General features: G+C 45.5%; 1 protein-coding gene across 2 annotated transcripts in view; it reads left to right on the forward strand.

Annotated features, from left to right (window-relative positions):
- Positions 1-1,150: 1,150 nt before the first annotated feature.
- The window catches only part of SIKE1 (suppressor of IKBKE 1), a 31,565-nt gene continuing 14,849 nt past the window's right edge, over positions 1,151-17,866 (forward strand). Inside the window, exons 1-4 of one of the 2 annotated variants that reach the window (XM_073667126.1) lie at positions 1,151-1,236; positions 9,894-10,054; positions 10,249-10,354; positions 12,315-12,457. In XM_073667126.1, the coding sequence (XP_073523227.1) occupies positions 9,896-10,054; positions 10,249-10,354; positions 12,315-12,457 (408 nt within the window). In that variant the 5' untranslated portion in view covers positions 1,151-1,236; positions 9,894-9,895. The other variant, XM_073667127.1, reaches the window with a different exon arrangement.

The following is a 17,866-nucleotide window of genomic DNA, read 5'->3' on the forward strand; positions in this document are numbered from 1 at the left end:
GGCTACAGGGGGAACATGGCAGTTCTCAAGCCCAGAACCCATTTGGGCCAGGCTGGAGTGACCTGAATTTGATGTGGGGCCTCACTATCAATGTAATGGTGGTGTGAGATCAGTGGCCCAAAGTCATTTAACCCCTTAAAAACACAAGTTATTTATTCAAATCTGTGAAAATTGGCTATTTTCCCATTTTGATGCCAGTTCTGATGCCCAGAACCCATTTGGGCCAGGCTACAGAGACCTGAAGTAGATGTGGGGCAGCACTATTTGTGTGTCTGCATTGTGAGATCAGTGGCCCAAAGCTATTTAACCCTTTAAATAACTCCCTTCTGGCCCACTTTGATGCCCATTTTTGTGCCAGTTTTATAATTGCTGTAGCTGCTTTTAAGTGCGTTCACATCAGGGCTCACCACCGCATTGTATATTATTACTGATTTCTGTAGAAAAACAGAAAAACAAATTGACAGATAAGAAACTGTCGAATAATAAATCAGGTATACAAGCTAGTCGCTGTGGTCACATGTGACATAAGACTTGTTACCTCGAGGACCATAAAACCCCGGCTGGGGAGGGGTCAGGTTAGTATTATCTATTGTTATTCATATGAATTTATACTGGGAAGTTTTTAAACATTAAAAAATAAAAATTTGTAAAATTCCACATGTAAAATAATAAAAAAAATGAAGTATACTGTACGTCTGCCACATTGTGAAAAGCTCACCCAACAGGCTATGCTCACGTGCACCTTCCTACAATATGGTATCAAAACTTAATGTTCTGTAGAAATCTCTGATTATGACCCTAGTGGGTGTTGTGATCTATAAATTAGATACTGAGCCCCCCTAAGAGTCTGACAGAAGGGACTGGTCTTCCCTGTAAGATGTATGTGCAGGGAATAAATACAATTTGTGCAGAAGGCGCTGCATTTCCCCAGTTGCCCACTAGAGGGCACAGTATAAAAGAATATTGTCATGATTATAGAATGAAATTATTAAAGCGCAGATATGGTTCACACCTAAACGTCGGCTCGACCATGGTATAAAACCCCGAGAATAACGTGATAATGGATAAACTGGAAGTTACCAGGACAAGACATGGCCGCCCGAATACACAACGTAACTGTAGCCATGTAAATGACATCACGGAGATGCCACCAATCAGAGCGCTTGTCTGTAACTTCCGGTGATTGGAGGCGGAAGTGGCTGAGACAGTGGAGCGCCGGCCGGGCAGGTGTGACAGGTGAGTGTCGGTGGTGATCGGCCGGTCCGGGGCAGCGCACTGTAAAACGCACTGTGTGACTGGTGTCCTGTGCTCCCGCTCAGTGTGCGGTGATGGAGGAGCGCTCGTGTGTATCGCTGTCATCACAGCCCTGCCTGCAGGTGAGGTCAGGAGCGCTGGGAGGAGGCTGCCGACTGCACACTAACTGCCTTAAAGGGATAGTCCACCTTCTAAAGACGATTTTTGTACTGAAACTCATGTATATGGGGCTAAAAAGTAATTTTTACAATTGGATTTCATTAAAGATTTGCACCTTTTGCCTTTTATAGTTTCTGCATTGTTTACTACTGATTGCAGAATGGGTTAACTAGGAATCTGTCCGTGAGCTCATTCTGACAATCCAATGGGAGAGTTTCCAGCCCTTCATCAGTCTTTTTCAGCATTCCTTTCATGTCCGTTTTTTTCGCACTGCACGGGCTGCAAAACATCCCACAATGATGACACACGAGTGACATCCATATGTCATCAGTGTGACACGGACCGGCACCTGGGAATCAATGTACAGTTAGCGCTGTTCCCATGCGCTGGGTGCTGAATGCTGCCCTCATCATTGTCCCCTGCTGGCACTGCGATCAGCGCGAGCAAGAGACAATGTTGAGAGTAGTATCCTTATACTCACCTGTCCGAAGATGTCCCCCGCTGTAATCCTCTGACCGCTTACGCCGGTGAGAATGACTCGCTCCAGCGCTGTGTGGAGCTCACTGAGTGACAGGACACCGCTCGCTGCAGGAGTCATTCTCCTTGGCTCCTCAGCGTGAGCGGTCACATGGATTACAGCGGGGGACACTTAAGTGAGTATAAAGATTTTTTTATTTTATTCTTATTTTTACAGTTGGAGACACCATGAGCAGACACTACTACTCTCATCATTATCAGCTGCTGGTGCTGATCACAGCACCAGCAGGGGACAATGATGAGGGCAGTGTTCAGCACCAGGCGCTTGGGAACAGCGCTAACTCCCAACAGGGAAAAAAGTGCTGTGATGCAGATCTGCGGGATCCCAGCAGTCAGACCCCACAGTTGTAGAAGTTATCACCTACAGTGGTGGCCAAAAGTATTGGCACCCCTGCAATTCTGTCAGATAATACTCAGTTTCTTCCTGAAAATGATTGCAATCACAAATTCTTTGGTATTATTATCTTCATATAATTTGTCTTCAATGAAAAAACACAAAAAGAATTGTCCTAAAGCCAAATTGGATATAATTCCACACCAAACCTAAAAAAGGGGGTGGACAAAAGTATTGGCACTGTTTGAAAAATCATGTGATGCTTCTCTAATTCGTGTAATTAACAGCACCTGTAACTTACCTGTGGCACCTAACAGGTGTTGGCAATAACTAAATCACACTTGCAGCCAGTTAACATGGATTAAAGTTGACTCAACCTCTGTCCTGTGTCCGTGTGTGTACCACATTGAGCATGGAGAAAAGAAAGAGGACCAAAGAACTGTCTGAGGACTTGAGAAACCAAATTGTGAGGAAGCATGAGCAATCTCAAGGCTACAAGTCCATCTCCAAAGACCTGAATGTTCCTGTGTCTTCCGTGCGCAGTGTCATCAAGAAGTTTAAAGCCCATGGCACTGTGGCTAACCTCGCTGGATGCGGACGGAAAAGAAAAATTGACGAGAGATTTCAACGCAAGATTGTGCGGATGGTGGATAAAGAACCTCGACTAACATCCAAACAAGTTCAAGCTGCCCTGCAGTCCGAGGGTACAACAGTGTCAACCCGTACTATCGTCGGCGTCTGAATGAAAAGGGACTGTATGGTAGGATACCCAGGAAGACCCCACTTCTTACCCCGAGACATAAAAAAGCCAGGCTGGAGTTTGCCAAAACTTACCTGAGAAAGCCTAAAACGTTTTGGAAGAATGTTCTCTGGTCAGATGAGACAAAAGTAGAGCTTTTTGGGAAAAAGCATCAACATAGAGTGTACAGGAAAAAAAAAGAGGCATTCAAAGAAAAGAACACGGTCCCTACAGTCAAACATGGCGGAGGTTCCCTGATGTTTTGGGGTTGCTTTGCTGCCTCTGGCACTGGACTGCTTGACCGTGTGCATGGCATTATGAAGTCTGAAGACTACCAACAAATTTTGCAGCATAATGTAGGGTCCAGTGTGAGAAAGATGGGTCTCCCTCAGAGGTCATGGGTCTTCCAGCAGGACAATGACCCAAAACACACTTCCAAAAGCACTATAAAATGGTTAGAGAGAAAGCACTGGAGACTTCTAAGGTGGCCAGCAATGAGTCCAGACCTGAATCCCATAGAACACCTGTGGAGAGATCTCAAAATGGCTTGGAGAAGGCACCCTTCAAATATCAGGGACCTGGAGCAGTTTGCCAAAGAAGAATGGTCTACAATTCCAGCAGAGCATTGTAAGAAACTCATTGATGGTTACCGGAAGCGGTTGTTCGCAGTTATTTTGGCTAAAGGTTGTGCAACCAAGTATTAGGCTGAGGGTGCCAATACTTTTGTCTGGCCCATTTTTGGAGTTTTGTGTGAAATGATCAATGATTTGATTTTTGCTTCATTCTCTTTTGTGTTTTTTCCTTGCAAGAAGATTAAATGGAGATAATAATACCAAAGAATTTGTGATTGCAATCATTTTCAGGAAGAAACTGAGTATTATCTGACAGAATTGCAGGGGTGCCAATACTTTTGGCCACCACTGTATCTTGATGTGTGACTTCCTTTGGGAAGGGGTTAAATGCCATTTTTTCCTTAAAAGCTCAGCATCCCGGCCATGTTCTGCTTTTTAACATCCCCAAGATGCCGTTGTTTGGCACAGGCGTTATCACATATTCTGTCACTCTTCGCCCGGTTGCCTGCGCTTTTTGCTGGGTCCGGGAAAACGAATTCTCATTCACCATGATAGAAAACTCCGAACTGTGACGTATTGCTGATGTCCGTTACCAGGACAGTGCTAAAGCCTATGGTAGACGCAGTGTAATCACAGCCTTGATGCCGGCGTTCTGTCACCCTTCTTGGAAACTCGGAACAAGTATAGCTGTGTAGTTGTCATCGCTTGTTGGGTTTTCATTTCGCAGCATTCATTGTGCAGTACAGATGTACAATACACTTCTTAACAATTTATCGTCAGTTTACCTATCTCCTATGAAGCACAGCCACAGACGTTGCGGGTGATGGGTGAGAGGGCGATGGGTTAGGAAACGCCATCACCCAATATGTAGTCACTCGCTGCTGTTACAAGCATCTGCCAGGCAAGGAGCACGACCAGCTCCTGAGCCCGATCTAGACATGTGCACCCAGCAGCGGCCCTGCACTTACACTGCGTGCCAAGAAAGAGTGAAGCACTATGTGCACAACATCAGCTATTGTACTGTTAGCTGGTTACAGCTCCTTTGAAGACCTATGTGTCTCCATAGTTACAGACTACAAGCAGATGTTGTGTAGTCTGGTTTTGCAGTCATATATTAGGTCTTACATCAGACCTCTCACTTTCCATCTGTATGTAAACTAGAAGTAGGGTTTGTTTCTAATCTGTTGCCGTGGAGATGCATGTGTGCTCCCGAGCGTGCTCCATATGTCTCTATCTTCTCCATTTTGTCAGCCTGAGGAAATCAGACTGCACTCAGCTGTCATCCGAGTGCAGCCCTTAAACATGTTGTTAAACCAATAACTCTAACCCCCAGCTCTCGATCACAGGCCGCTCCGTTGTGTTCCAGTCACCTGATTCCCAGCCAGTCAGGTGACGACAGAACAGGACACTGTGACTGCCGGATCCTGCCAGAGACCCCCGGAGCGGCCTGCATCGGCTGGGGATTACAGGAATGAATATGCTATACTTTCATTTGTTACCTAATGAAGTAATCTGCCTTGATCCCAAATTCTTTGTAAGTCCGGCATCCCCTGTATTGGATGGCTATATAGTTTTCAGTGGACTGTCATGTCACATGTTTTGGCTGCTTGTAGACCCTGAGAGTGAGGAGATTGACAGTGGTTTATGTATCTACAGAACATGCAGGTATGTCCACCGTCAGCAAAGTAACTGGAATGGTATTTTCTCTATTGAGTGTAAGTTTGAGGCTTTCCAGAGCTAGTCCCTGGCATATATGGCTAAACATCCGCTGCTTATATATTGTATTATATATATATATATATATATATATATATATATATATATATATATATATATATATATATATATATATATATATATATACACACAGTATATGAGCAGATACTTTATGTCTGTAGATATGTTTGAGATTTGGATAATATATACTTTATATAAATACAATTTTCTAAGTAAATATATTTCTAAAGGTGCTATTGACATGAAATTCTCACCAGATGTCGGTAACAGCCCATCCAGTCCACACAGGCAAAGAAATCAAACCATAGATGTCCATAAATTATGAGTAATAATGAGAAATAGCACAGTGAAAAAGTATTGAACACGCTTACTTAATTTATTTAATACTTCATACAAAAGCCTTTGTTGGTGATGATGGCTACAAAACGCCTCCTGTATGGAGAAACTAGTCGCATGTATTGCTCTGTGTGATTTTGGCCCATTCTTCATATCCTGAAGGTCTTGTGGGCTCCTTATAAGAACTCTGAGCTTTAGAACACACTATATCCAAATGTCATACATCTTTACAGACATTAATATTTCTTTTTAGCGCACAATTGATTCCATGGTGCTGTACATGACAAGGGGTTATATATAAAATACAAACTACCGTAACAATGATGAGTGGTGCAGAGGGTCCTGCCCTTGCAGGCTTACATTGTACGTTGGAACACTCCACTGCTTATATACTGTGTATCTTTATGCAAAAAAATTCTGAATTTCTGTTATCTTTTCTTTGTACATGGCCAAACAACCGGACCAATCTGCCCTAAATTTGCCACATAGGTAAATCAGGTGCTTCAGAAGGTTTTACAGCGGGTTTCTGATCTCTCTGATCAATTGTTCTCCACATATTAACAAAAAAAAATTAAATACAAAAACAAATATTAAAATGTTTTTAAGACCCCATTGCCGAGACGGAGAATTTCTGCGCATAACAATTCAGATGTGTTGGCTTCATATCAGCAGCAAACTACGTTTTTACCATACATGCAAACAGTAACACCATGCAAAGCCGACTGCTGACTATGGACATGCCTGTGTTCTGTTGGACATGAAGGTGTGAGGTAGATAGATAGATATATAGATATATATATATATATATATATATATATATATATATATATATATATATATATATATATATATATATATATATATACAGTACAGACCAAAGGTTTGGACACACCTTCTCATTTAAAGATTTTTCTGTATTTTCATGACTTTGAAAATTGTACATTCACACTGAAGGCATCAAAACTATGAATTAACACATGTGGAATTATATACTTAACAAAAAAGTGTGAAACAACTGAAAATATGTCTTATATTCTAGGTTCTTCAAAGTAGCCACCTTTTGCTTTGATGACTGCTTTGCACACTCTTGGCATTCTCTTGATGAGCTTCAAGAGGTAGTCACCGGAAATGGCCTTCCAACAATCTTGAAGGAGTTCCCAGAGATGCTTAGCACTTGTTGGCCCTTTTGCCTTCACTCTGCGGTCCAGCTCACCCCAAACCATCTCGATTGGGTTCAGGTCTGGTGACTGTGGAGGCCAGGTCATCTGGCGTAGCACCCCATCACTCTCCTTCTTGGTCAAATAGCCCTTACACAGCCTGGAGGTGTGTTTGGGGTCATTGTCCTGTTGAAAAATAAATGATGGTCCAACTAAACGCAAACCGGATGGAATAGCATGCCGCTGCAAGATGCTGTGGTAGCCATGCTGGTTCAGTATGCCTTCAATTTTGAATAAATCCCCAACAGTGTCACCAGCAAAGCACCCCCACACCATCACACCTCCTCCTCCATGCTTCACGGTGGGAACCAGGCATGTAGAGTCCATCCGTTCACCTTTTCTGTGTCGCACAAAGACACGGTGGTTGGAACCAAAGATCTCAAATTTGGACTCATCAGACCAAAGCACAGATTTCCACTGGGTTAATGTCCATTCCTTGTGTTCTTTAGCCCAAACAAGTCTCTTCTGCTTGTTGCCTGTCCTTAGCAGTGGTTTCCTAGCAGCTATTTTACCATGAAGACCTGCTGCACAAAGTCTCCTCTTACCAGTTGTTGTAGGGATGTGTCTGCTGCTAGAACTCTGTGTGGCATTGACCTGGTCTCTAATCTGAGGTGCTGTTAACCTGCGATTTCTGAGGCTGGTGACTCGGATAAACTTATCCTCAGAAGCAGAGGTGACTCTTGGTCTTCCTTTCCTGGGGCGGTCCTCATGTGAGCCTGTTTCTTTGTAGTGCTTGATGGTTTTTGCAACTGCACTTGGGGACACTTTCAAAGTTTTCCCAATTTTTCGGACTGACTGACCTTCATTTCTTAAAGTAATGATGGCCACTCGTTTTTCTTTACTTAGAATTTGTATTATGGCAAGAAAAAGCAGCTAACAGTCTATTCAGTGGGACTATCAGCTGTGTATCCACCAGACTTCAACAAAACACAACTGATGGTCCCAACCCCATTTATAAGGCAAGAAATCCCACTTATTAAACCTGACAGGGCACACCTGTGAAGTGAAAACCATTTCCGGTGACTACCTCTTGAAGCTCATCAAGAGAATGCCAAGAGTGTGCAAAGCAGTCAACAAAGCAAAAGGTGGCTACTTTGAAGAACTTCGAATATAAGACATATTTTCAGTTGTTTCACACTTTTTTGTTAAGTATATAATTCCACATGTGTTAATTCATAGTTTTGATGCCTTCAGTGTGAATGTACAATTTTCATAGTCATGAAAATACAGAAAACAGAAGGTGTGTCCAAACTTTTGGTCTGTACTGTACAGTACAGACCAAAAGTTTGGACACACCTTCTCATTTAAAGATTTTTCTGTATTTTCATGACTATGAAAATTGTACATTCAAACTGAAAGCATCAAAACTATGAATTAACACATGTGGAATTATATACTCAACAAAAAAGTGTGAAACAACTGAAAATATGTCTTATATTCGAGGTTCTTCAAAGTAGCCACCTTTTGCTTTGTTGACTGCTTTGCACACTCTTGGCATTCTCTTGATGAGCTTCAAGAGGTAGTCAACGGAAATGGTCTTCCAACAATCTTGAAGGAGTTCCCAGAGATGCTTAGCACTTGTTGGCCCTTTTGCCTTCACTCTGTGGTCCAGCTCACCCCAAACCATCTTTATTGGGTTCAGGTCTGATGACTGTGGAGGCCAGGTCATATAGCGTAGCACCCCATCACTCTCCTTCTTGGTCAAATAGCCCTTATACAGCCTGCAGGTGTGTTTGGGGTCATTGTCCTGTTGAAAAATAAATGATGGTCCAACTAAACGCAAACCGGATGGAATAGCATGTCGCTGCTAGATGCTTTGGTAGCCATACTGGTTCAGTATGCCTTCAATTTTGAATAAATCCCCAACAGTGTCACCAGCAAAGCACCCCCCCACCATCACACATCCTCTTCCATGGTTCATGGTGGGAACCAGGCATGTAGAGTCCATCCGTTCACCTTTTCTGCGTCGCACAAAGATACGGTGGTTGGAACCAAAGATCTCAAATTTGGACTCATCAGACCAAAGCACAGATTTCCACTGGTCTAATGTCCATTCCTTGTGTTCTTTAGCCCAAAAAAAAGTCTCTTCTGCTTGTTGCCTGTCCTTAGCAGTGGTTTCTTAGCAGCTATTTTACCATGAAGGCCTGCTGCACAAAGTCTCCTCTTAACAGTTGTTGAAGAGATGTGTCTGCTGCTAGAATTCTGTGTGGCATTGACCTGGTCTCTAATCTGAGCTGCTGTTAACCTGCGATTTCTGAGGCTGGTGACTCGGATAAACTTATCCTCAGAAGCAGAGGTGACTCTTGGTCTTCCTTTCCTGGGGAGGTATTCATGTGAGCCAGTTTCTTTGTAGCGCTTGATGGTTTTTGCAACTGCACTTGGGGACACTTTCAAAGTTTTCCCAATTTTTCACACTCACTGACCTTCATTTCTTAAAGTAATGAAGGCCACTCGTTTTTCTTTACTTAGCTGCTTTTTTCTTGCCATAATACAAATTCTAACAGTCTATTCAGTAGAACTATCAGCTGTGTATCCACCAGACTTCTGCACAACACAACTGATGGTCCCAACCCCATTTATAAGGCAAGAAATCCCACTTACTAAACCTGACAGGGCACACCTGTGAAGTGAAAACCATTTCCGGTGACTACCTCTTGAAGCTCATCAAGAGAATGCCAAGAGTGTGCAAAGCAGTCATCAAAGCAAAAGGTGGCTACTTTGAAGAACCTAGAATATAAGACATATTTTCAGTTGTTTCACACTGTTTTGTTAAGTATATAATTCCACATGTGTTAATTCATAGTTTTGATGCCTTCAGTGTGAATGTACAATTTTCATAGTCATGAAAATACAGAAAAATCTTTAAATGAGAAGGTGTGTCCAAACTTTTGGTCTGTACTGTATATATCTATATCATATATATATATATATATATATATATATATATATATCTATAGATCGATCATGCCTACAGAGAGAGACTTATTTCTAATACTTTTCAATTGCAGCCATGACGTGCACCATCGACAAGATCTTGCAGGACGCCAAGACTCTGTTAGAGAGACTTAAGGATCACGACAACGCTGCAGAATCCCTAATTGAACAGTCCAGCTCGCTACATAAGCATGTTGAAGCCATGAAGGAGGTTGGAACGACTCTGCCAGAAAAGGTAGGTACTCTGTTTCCAAAGAATATTCCAACTGTTAGCATTTATCAGCAGGAATATCATTGGGGGTCTCACTGTTTGGACTGATGTAGATCGCTAGTATGGGAGATCCTAGTCGCTCTCGCTCCCCTCTTGTATGTTGAGTGTAAAGTAAATTTTGACTGCGTTTTTCAACTATTTCCCTACTTGTTTTTCAGTACCAAGAACACTTGACAGAAATAAAGGACACATCAAAATACAAACCCCATGTGCTATTATGTCAGGAAAACACCCAGATTAGAGACTTACAGCAAGAAAATAAAGGTGACTATGAGCTGTGACCTAGCTATGGTTGAGGCATCTGTACCAGGGATGTCAAACTCAAACACACAGAGGGCCAAAATGAAAAGTTGGACAAAGTCGCCGGCCAACCAGTGTACAGAATAGTGGGCCCCACATAGTCCTCCATACAGTATAATGGGCCCCACATAGTCCTCCATACAGTATAATGGGCCCCACATAGTCCTCCATACAGTATAATGGGCCCCACATAGTCCTCCATACAGTATAATGGGCCCCACATAGTCCTCCATACAGAATAATGGGCCCCACATAGTCCTCCATACAGAATAATGGGCCCCACATAGTCCTCCATACAGAATAGTGGGCCCCACATAGTCCTCTATACAGTATAATGGGCCCCACATAGTCCTCTATACAGTATAATGGGCCCCACATAGTCCTCTATACAGTATAATGGGCCCCACATAGTCCTCCATACAGTATAATGGGCCCCACATAGTCCTCCATACAGAATAATGGGCCCCACATAGTCCTCCATACAGAATAGTGGGCCCCACATAGTCCTCTATACAGTATAATGGGCCCCACATAGTCCTCCATACAGTATAATGGGCCCCAAATAGTCCTCCATACAGAATAATGGGCCCCACATAGTCCTCCATACAGTATAATGGGCCCCACATAGTCCACCATACAGAATAATGGCCCCACATAATCCTTCATGCAGTATAATGGGCTCCATACAGAATAATGGGCCCCACATAGTCCTCCATACAGTATAATGAGCCCCACATAGTCCTCCATACAGAATAATGGCCCCACATAGTCCTCCACACAGTATAATGGGCCCCACATAGTCCTCCATACAGTATAATGAGCCCCACATAGTCCTCCATACAGAATAATGGCCCCACATAGTCCTCCATACAGTATAATGAGCCCCACATAGTCCTCTATACAGTATAATGGGCCCACATAGTCCTCCACACAGTATAATGAGCCCCACATAGTCCGCTATACAGTATAATGGGCCCACATAGTCCTCAATACAGTATAATGGGCATCACATAGTCCTCCATACAGTATAATGGCCCCACATAGTCCTCCATACAGAATAATGGCTACACATAGTCCTCCATATAGAATAATGGCCCCACATAGTCCTCCATACAGAATAATGGGCCCCACATAGTCCTCCATACAGAATAATGGGCCCCACATAGTCCTCCACACAGTATAATGGGCCCCACATAGTCCTCCACACAGTATAATGAGCTCCACATAGTCCTACATACAGTATAATGAGCCCCACATAGTCCTACATACAGTATAATGGGCCCCACATAGTCCTCCATACAGAATAATGGGCCCCACATAGTCCTCCACACAGTATAATGGGCCCCACATAGTCCTCCATACAGTATAATGAGCTCCACATAGTCCTACATACAGTATAATGAGCCCCACATAGTCCTACATACAGTATAATGGGCCCCACATAGTCCTCCATACAGAATAATGGGCCCCACATTGGGGTGGCGGTTCTGGTGTCGTGGGACAGAGTTTGACACTTATGGTCTATGCCAAAAACATTAGAAAAAAGTACATTGTGCTTTTTATTGTTTTTTATCACCTGCAAAATCTTTTGGGGACCAATTATCTTCATGGTGCCACTAGAATCCAGGCTATCTTGTGATCAGTCGCTGGGACCACTAGAGACCTTGCACTGGATACAGCAAGAATAATTGTTTCTGTGTTTGCAATTACTTTTAGGAAATCGACGTTTTCCTATGGAATAGGTTATATGCTAAGTGTTGGTCTGATCTTCTGGATCTTCATCACAAACCCTAGAATAGGGGTCTCATGAATATATTTGGCCAGTAGCAGGACTGGCAGGGGATGACTGGGTGGTCTGTGGGACGTAGTCACATCACCAGCGATATGTTACATTCTCTAGATAATGTATTTTCATCTTTCTCAGAGCTCTGGTTGTCTTTGGAGGAACATCAGTATGCACTAGAACTGATAATGAGCAAATACCGGAGGCAGATGTTACAGCTAATAGCAAATAAAAAGCCTGTCCCCACAGAGCCAGTGCTGGGAGCTCATGAAACCTACTCCTCTGTAAGTCCTACACATCCTCATGTATTATTACATAAACTGAATCTGTCACCAGGGTTCACTATGAAACCTGAGAGCAGCATGGTGTAGTGGCAGAGACTCTGATTCCAGCGATGTGTCACTTGCTGGTCTACATGCTATCCTCTTCATATAATCACTGTTTTCTCAGCTGCAGATCTAGCAGTGCCTTGTATATACCAGCCCCTACACTGTGCATAGGCAGAAAGCTGCTAATCAGTGGTGGGGGTGGGGTTACACAGAGCAGGTGACTAGGAAGCATAAGACACCTAGTCCTGTAATGATAATCTCCTGCTGATAAAACACTGATGTTATTGAAAATGCAACATTCAGCCTAATAAAAGGATCACATCACTGGAATCAGGGTCTCAGCCCCTACATCATACTACTCTCAAAAGACTTCTTGGCAAAAACCCGCTGACAGATTACCTTTAAACTGTAAAAAGTGTTTGAGCGATCTGACCTATTACTATGGGCATACAGGTTACAGACAGCTGAAAAAAGTCCTCCCTGTATGTCTCGTATCAGATATATCTCACTAGGGGAAAGGGAATAAACCGCTGACGGATACGTCTAACTTACGGAGAAAACCTCAAGCATGCTCGACCCTTCTTTACCTGACATCTGCCATTGTAGGAGAGTAGATTCGCCCCATACACATTAGATTTCCATCTGATCTCGCCAAAATTAGCGAGTTTAGCCAATGTTTTTCCTAGAGTATTTGGGTACTTTTTGTTATTTTTATTATCCTATTAACATATAGTAATTGTTTTTGTAATTTATTTTGTTTTAAAGGAAATCTGTCACCAGGTTTCTGCTACCCCATCTGAGAGCAGCATAATGTAGGGGCAGAGACCCTGATTCCAGCGATGTGTCACTTACTGGGCTGCTTGCTGTCATCTTGTGTCACTGCAGATCTACCAGTTCTCTGAATGCTGAGCTCTGTTTAACTCTGTCCACACCACTGATTGGCAGCTTACTATGTATAGGCAGAAAGCAGCCAATCAGTGCTAGGGGCGGGGTTATACAGAACTCCTGAAATGGAGGACTACATGGTATCAGGTTTACTAGTCCTCTAGTTATAATCTGCTGCTGACAAACAGTGATTTTATCAAAACTACAGTAAGCAGCCCAGTAAGTCACACATCGCTGGAATCAGGGATTCCCCTCCCCCATGACAGCACACCTTGAGAGAGAGGATCCGCCCCACCAAGGAGAGGAAACCGTCTGAAATAAAAGGGCGGCACCTCTCCCTCGCTTCAGTTGGTTTCCTGTCCTTGATGGGGAACCTGTCTGGAAAGAAGACTTACCTGGGGCTGTCCCGGTGTGGAAGAGCGGGCACTGGCCTGTGCACCGGGTTCAGTATCCCAGAAGCGCCGTCCGCAGCTTCCCCTGGGTGGGGTCTCTGCGCCGAGCGGGGCGCACGCGGTGAGGCAGGCTCTGTCCTCCCGGAGACCGCGGCGCCGTCCTCCCCCTGCAGTGTGGAACGCTTCTGGGTGTGACGCGCCTGACGTCACGGCGCAGGGCACGCTGGGAGCGGCGTGCTGGGTGACGTCAGGAGGCGGCGCCGATCCAAGATGGCGGCGCCCATCGGAGCGTCCCAGGCCGGTTTTTTTCAACGGAGCTCCGGCCTGAGGAAGGGGGAGGGCCCACAGACCGGAGGAGGCTGGATGGCCCTATATTTAAGGGGGGGGAGCTATCCTGGAAGCGTGGTGCGCTTCTGAGACATGGCTGATCCAGATAGCCAGGAGCAGCAGCTTACCCCCCCACCTCAGCAACAGAAGCAGAGGGATGCATCGTATACAGACAGCCGCTCGAGTAATCGTAGTGGCAGCCGCAGGAGTAAGGCTTCGAGCGCCTCGGGACCATCCAGAATGGAATCATCAGTTCCGCGACAGCCTCCGAATCCGGTACCCGTTTGTGACCTCCGAGGGTGAGTGAGCTTCGTGAATGTCACTGGTTAGTAACGGGAAGTCTCTTATGTGCTTCCTTTTTTTAGGAGCCTAAGAAGAGTAGTGCCAAGCAAAAGCATAGGATGTGTGCCCTTTGCCAAGCTTCTCTCTCAGTAGAGTAGCAGAAACCACTTTGCCAGGGCTGTGTGACCAAAACCATAGCTGAGAATTCCCAGGATTTTGCTGCAAATTTAAAGTCCATAGTACATGCAGAAGTTCAGGGGTCCCTGAAGGGGTTCCTTAGAGGGAAGAAAAGGCCCCGTAGAGAGGTTTCCTCCGTCTCTGATTCCTCCCAGTCCGAGGAGCAGTGGGATTCATCGTCCTCTTCCTCATCGGGGGGCGGTAGACCCTGCTTCCCCATTGAGAATACAGACAGACTGGTTAGGGCAGTAAGATCAACCATGGGTCTGGAGGAAGAGAGAGCATCTAAATCCCGGGAGGACATCATGTTTGCGGGCTTGGGAGAGAAGAAGAGACGCTCATTTCCGGTGAACAGTAAGATTCAGGGCCTCATTGACCGGGAGTGGAGGAGACCTGAGAGATCAGGGGCTTTACCCTCCTTCTCCAAAAGACGGTACCCCTTCGAAGAGAAGGATGCGGAACCTTGGGATAAGATCCCCAAGGTGGACGGGACTGTGGCAAGGTCATCAAAGAGATCTTCCCTGCCCTTGGAGGACTCTGGCGTCCTAAAAGATGCCCTGGATAAAAGAGCTGACTCCTTCCTGCGCCACACGTGGGAGGCGGCAGCAGGTGGCCTAAAACCAGCGGTGGCTAGCACCTGTGTGGCGAGGTCCTTGATGGTGTGGCTCCAACAGCTGGAAGACCAGCTTAAAGATAAAAAGGTCTCCAGACAGGCAATACTTGCAGAGCTACCTTTAATTCAAACAGCATCGGCCTTCCTGGCCGACTCTTCAGCTGACTCGGTCAGACTGTCAGCTAGGGCAGCGGGACTATCCAACGCAGCCAGGCGGGCCTTGTGGCTCAAGGGTTGCCCAGGCGACCTACCTTCGAAACAGAAACTGTGCTCCCTCCCGTGTGACGGTAGACTCCTGTTTGGCCAAAAGTTAGAGGACCTGTTAGAAAAAGCAGGCGATAAAACCAAAGGGTTCCCGGGATTTTCGGGGGAACCAAGAAGATTTAGTTTTCGGAGGAGAAAATTTAACCGGGGTCGTCCTCCGGGAGACAAAAAGAAATGGGAAGCCAAGTCCAAAAAAGAATCGGGCTACATGTTTGGAGGACCATCCTCGAGTTCGAAGAGATCCTCCCAATGACGCCAGGCTGGAAGTGGGTGGAAGGCTTTCCCACTTTTTTCCAGCTTGGGACGCGATAACAACAAACCCATGGATTCTGAAAATTATCAGTGGGGGCCTGAAGATCCGGTTCAGCCAGACCCCCTGGCGGACCTTTGTGGTTACTCCCCTACGAAAGGTCCAGGAAGAACAATTAGCCCTGGAAACAGAAGTGTTAGAGTTAGTAGGAAAGCAGGTCCTTCTCGAAGTACCAGCAACACAGAGAGGGAGGGGGTTCTATTCACCACTATTCATGATAAAAAAACCAAACGGGTCCTTAAGGACCATCATCAACCTCAGGAGTCTGAACCAAGTAGTAGAAAACCAGACTTTCAAGATGGAGTCAGTAAGCTCGGCAGTGAAGCTCTTACATCGCAACTGCTTTATGGCTGTAATAGACTTGAAGGATGCATATTATCACGTCCCAATCCATCCGGAGTATCAGAAGTATCTGAGAGTAGCCCTGTTTATTCAGGGGAAGCTGAGGCATTTTCAGTTTGCTGCCCTACCCTTTGGCCTCTCCATTGCCCCGAGAATATTTACGAAACTAATAGCAGAAGTGACAGCCTTCCTACGGATCAAGAATGTAGTGATCGTGCCATATTTAGACGACTTCTTGATAATAGGGAAAACAGAAGCCCACTGCTCCATTCAGCTCCTAGTGGTCACGGAAGTGTAGCATCAGCTGGGGTGGTTAGTAAATTTCCAAAAATCAAGACTAACCCCCTCCAGGACTCAGACCTTTCTGGGTCTAATCCTAGACTCTCGTCGTCAAACCTGCTTCCTCCCAGAGGACAAAATCTGCAGGTTAATTGCATTAGTCTCGAAGGCCATTCAAGCTCCAGAGATGTCTCTGAGAGAGGCAATGTCCCTCCTGGGTTCTATGACGGCCTGTCTCCCAGCAGTAATGTGGGCCCAGGGGCATATGAGGCGGCTTCAGTGGGAGGTCCTGTCAGCACAGAGGTCCTGCAACGGGCGTTTAGAAGGCAGGCTCTCTCTCTCCCCAGAAGTAGTAGATTCTCTTTCGTGGTGGACAGTCAGGGGAAATCTGACCACAGGCGTTCAATGGTCCAGATCAATAGATCGGGTAGTTACGACCGACGCAAGCAGTTCCGGATGGGGGGGTCATCTGGCAGAACTCTCAATACAGGGTCACTGGGCTTACCACGAGAGGGGATCATCCTCAAACTTAAAGGAGCTTTGGGCAGTAGAAAGATCCCTCAGGGGCTTCCTCCCTCACATCCAAAATCACCATGTCCAGGTCAGGTCCGACAACCGGACCGCAGTAGCCTATGTGAATCACCAAGGAGGGACAAGGTCACGCCCTCTGATGGTGGTGGCAGACAGGATCCTTGGTCTAGCAGAGCGAAACCTCCTATCCCTCAGCGCCCTTCACATAAAGGGGATAGAAAACGTGAAGGCAGATTTTCTAAGCCGCCATACCCTAAGACAGGGGGAGTGGGGGTTGAACCCGGAGGTCTTCCATCAGATTGTCCAGTTATGGGGGCAGCCAGACATAGACCTGTTCGCCACAAGGGCAAACAGAAAGGTGCAGAGATTTTGCTCCCTAAATCCGGCAGAAAATCCCCATGCCATAGATGCCCTCCAGATTCCTTGGGGGTTCAGGAAGGCCTATGCCTTTCCGCCATTAGTGATGATTCCAGTAGTGGTGAGGAAGATCCGGGAGGAAGGCGCCAGGGTGATTTTGATAGCCCCTTTTTGGCCCAAGAGGCCTTGGTTCTCTCTGCTTCGGCTAATGTCGGTGTCAGATCCCTGGATTCTACCAGAGAGGCCGGACCTTCTCATGCAGGGACCAGTATTCCATGCCCAGGCCAGGGGGTTCCATCTTTCGGCATGGAATTTGAGAGGTCGCTATTGAGTAGCAAGGGGTTTTCACCTGGCTTAGTTTCTACTTTATTGGGGAGCAGAAAACCGATTACAACTAAGATTTATAGCAGGGTTTGGGGTAAATTCCTAGAGTTTATAGATATTCCGCTATCGAGCAAACCTCCGATCAGAGGGATCCTGGAATTTCTGCAAAAGGGGCGGGACCTGGGTCTAGCTACAGGGACCCTTAAGGTTCAAGTTTCAGCTTTGGGAGCACTCTACAATTGTAATCTGGCTGGGAATAGGTGGATCTCGAGGTTTATCAA

Source organism: Phyllobates terribilis, unplaced genomic scaffold, assembly GCF_046119375.1.
Source record: "Phyllobates terribilis strain yellow unplaced genomic scaffold, ASM4611937v1 Scaffold_2__4_contigs__length_985480577, whole genome shotgun sequence".
Classification (NCBI taxonomy): domain Eukaryota; kingdom Metazoa; phylum Chordata; class Amphibia; order Anura; family Dendrobatidae; genus Phyllobates; species Phyllobates terribilis.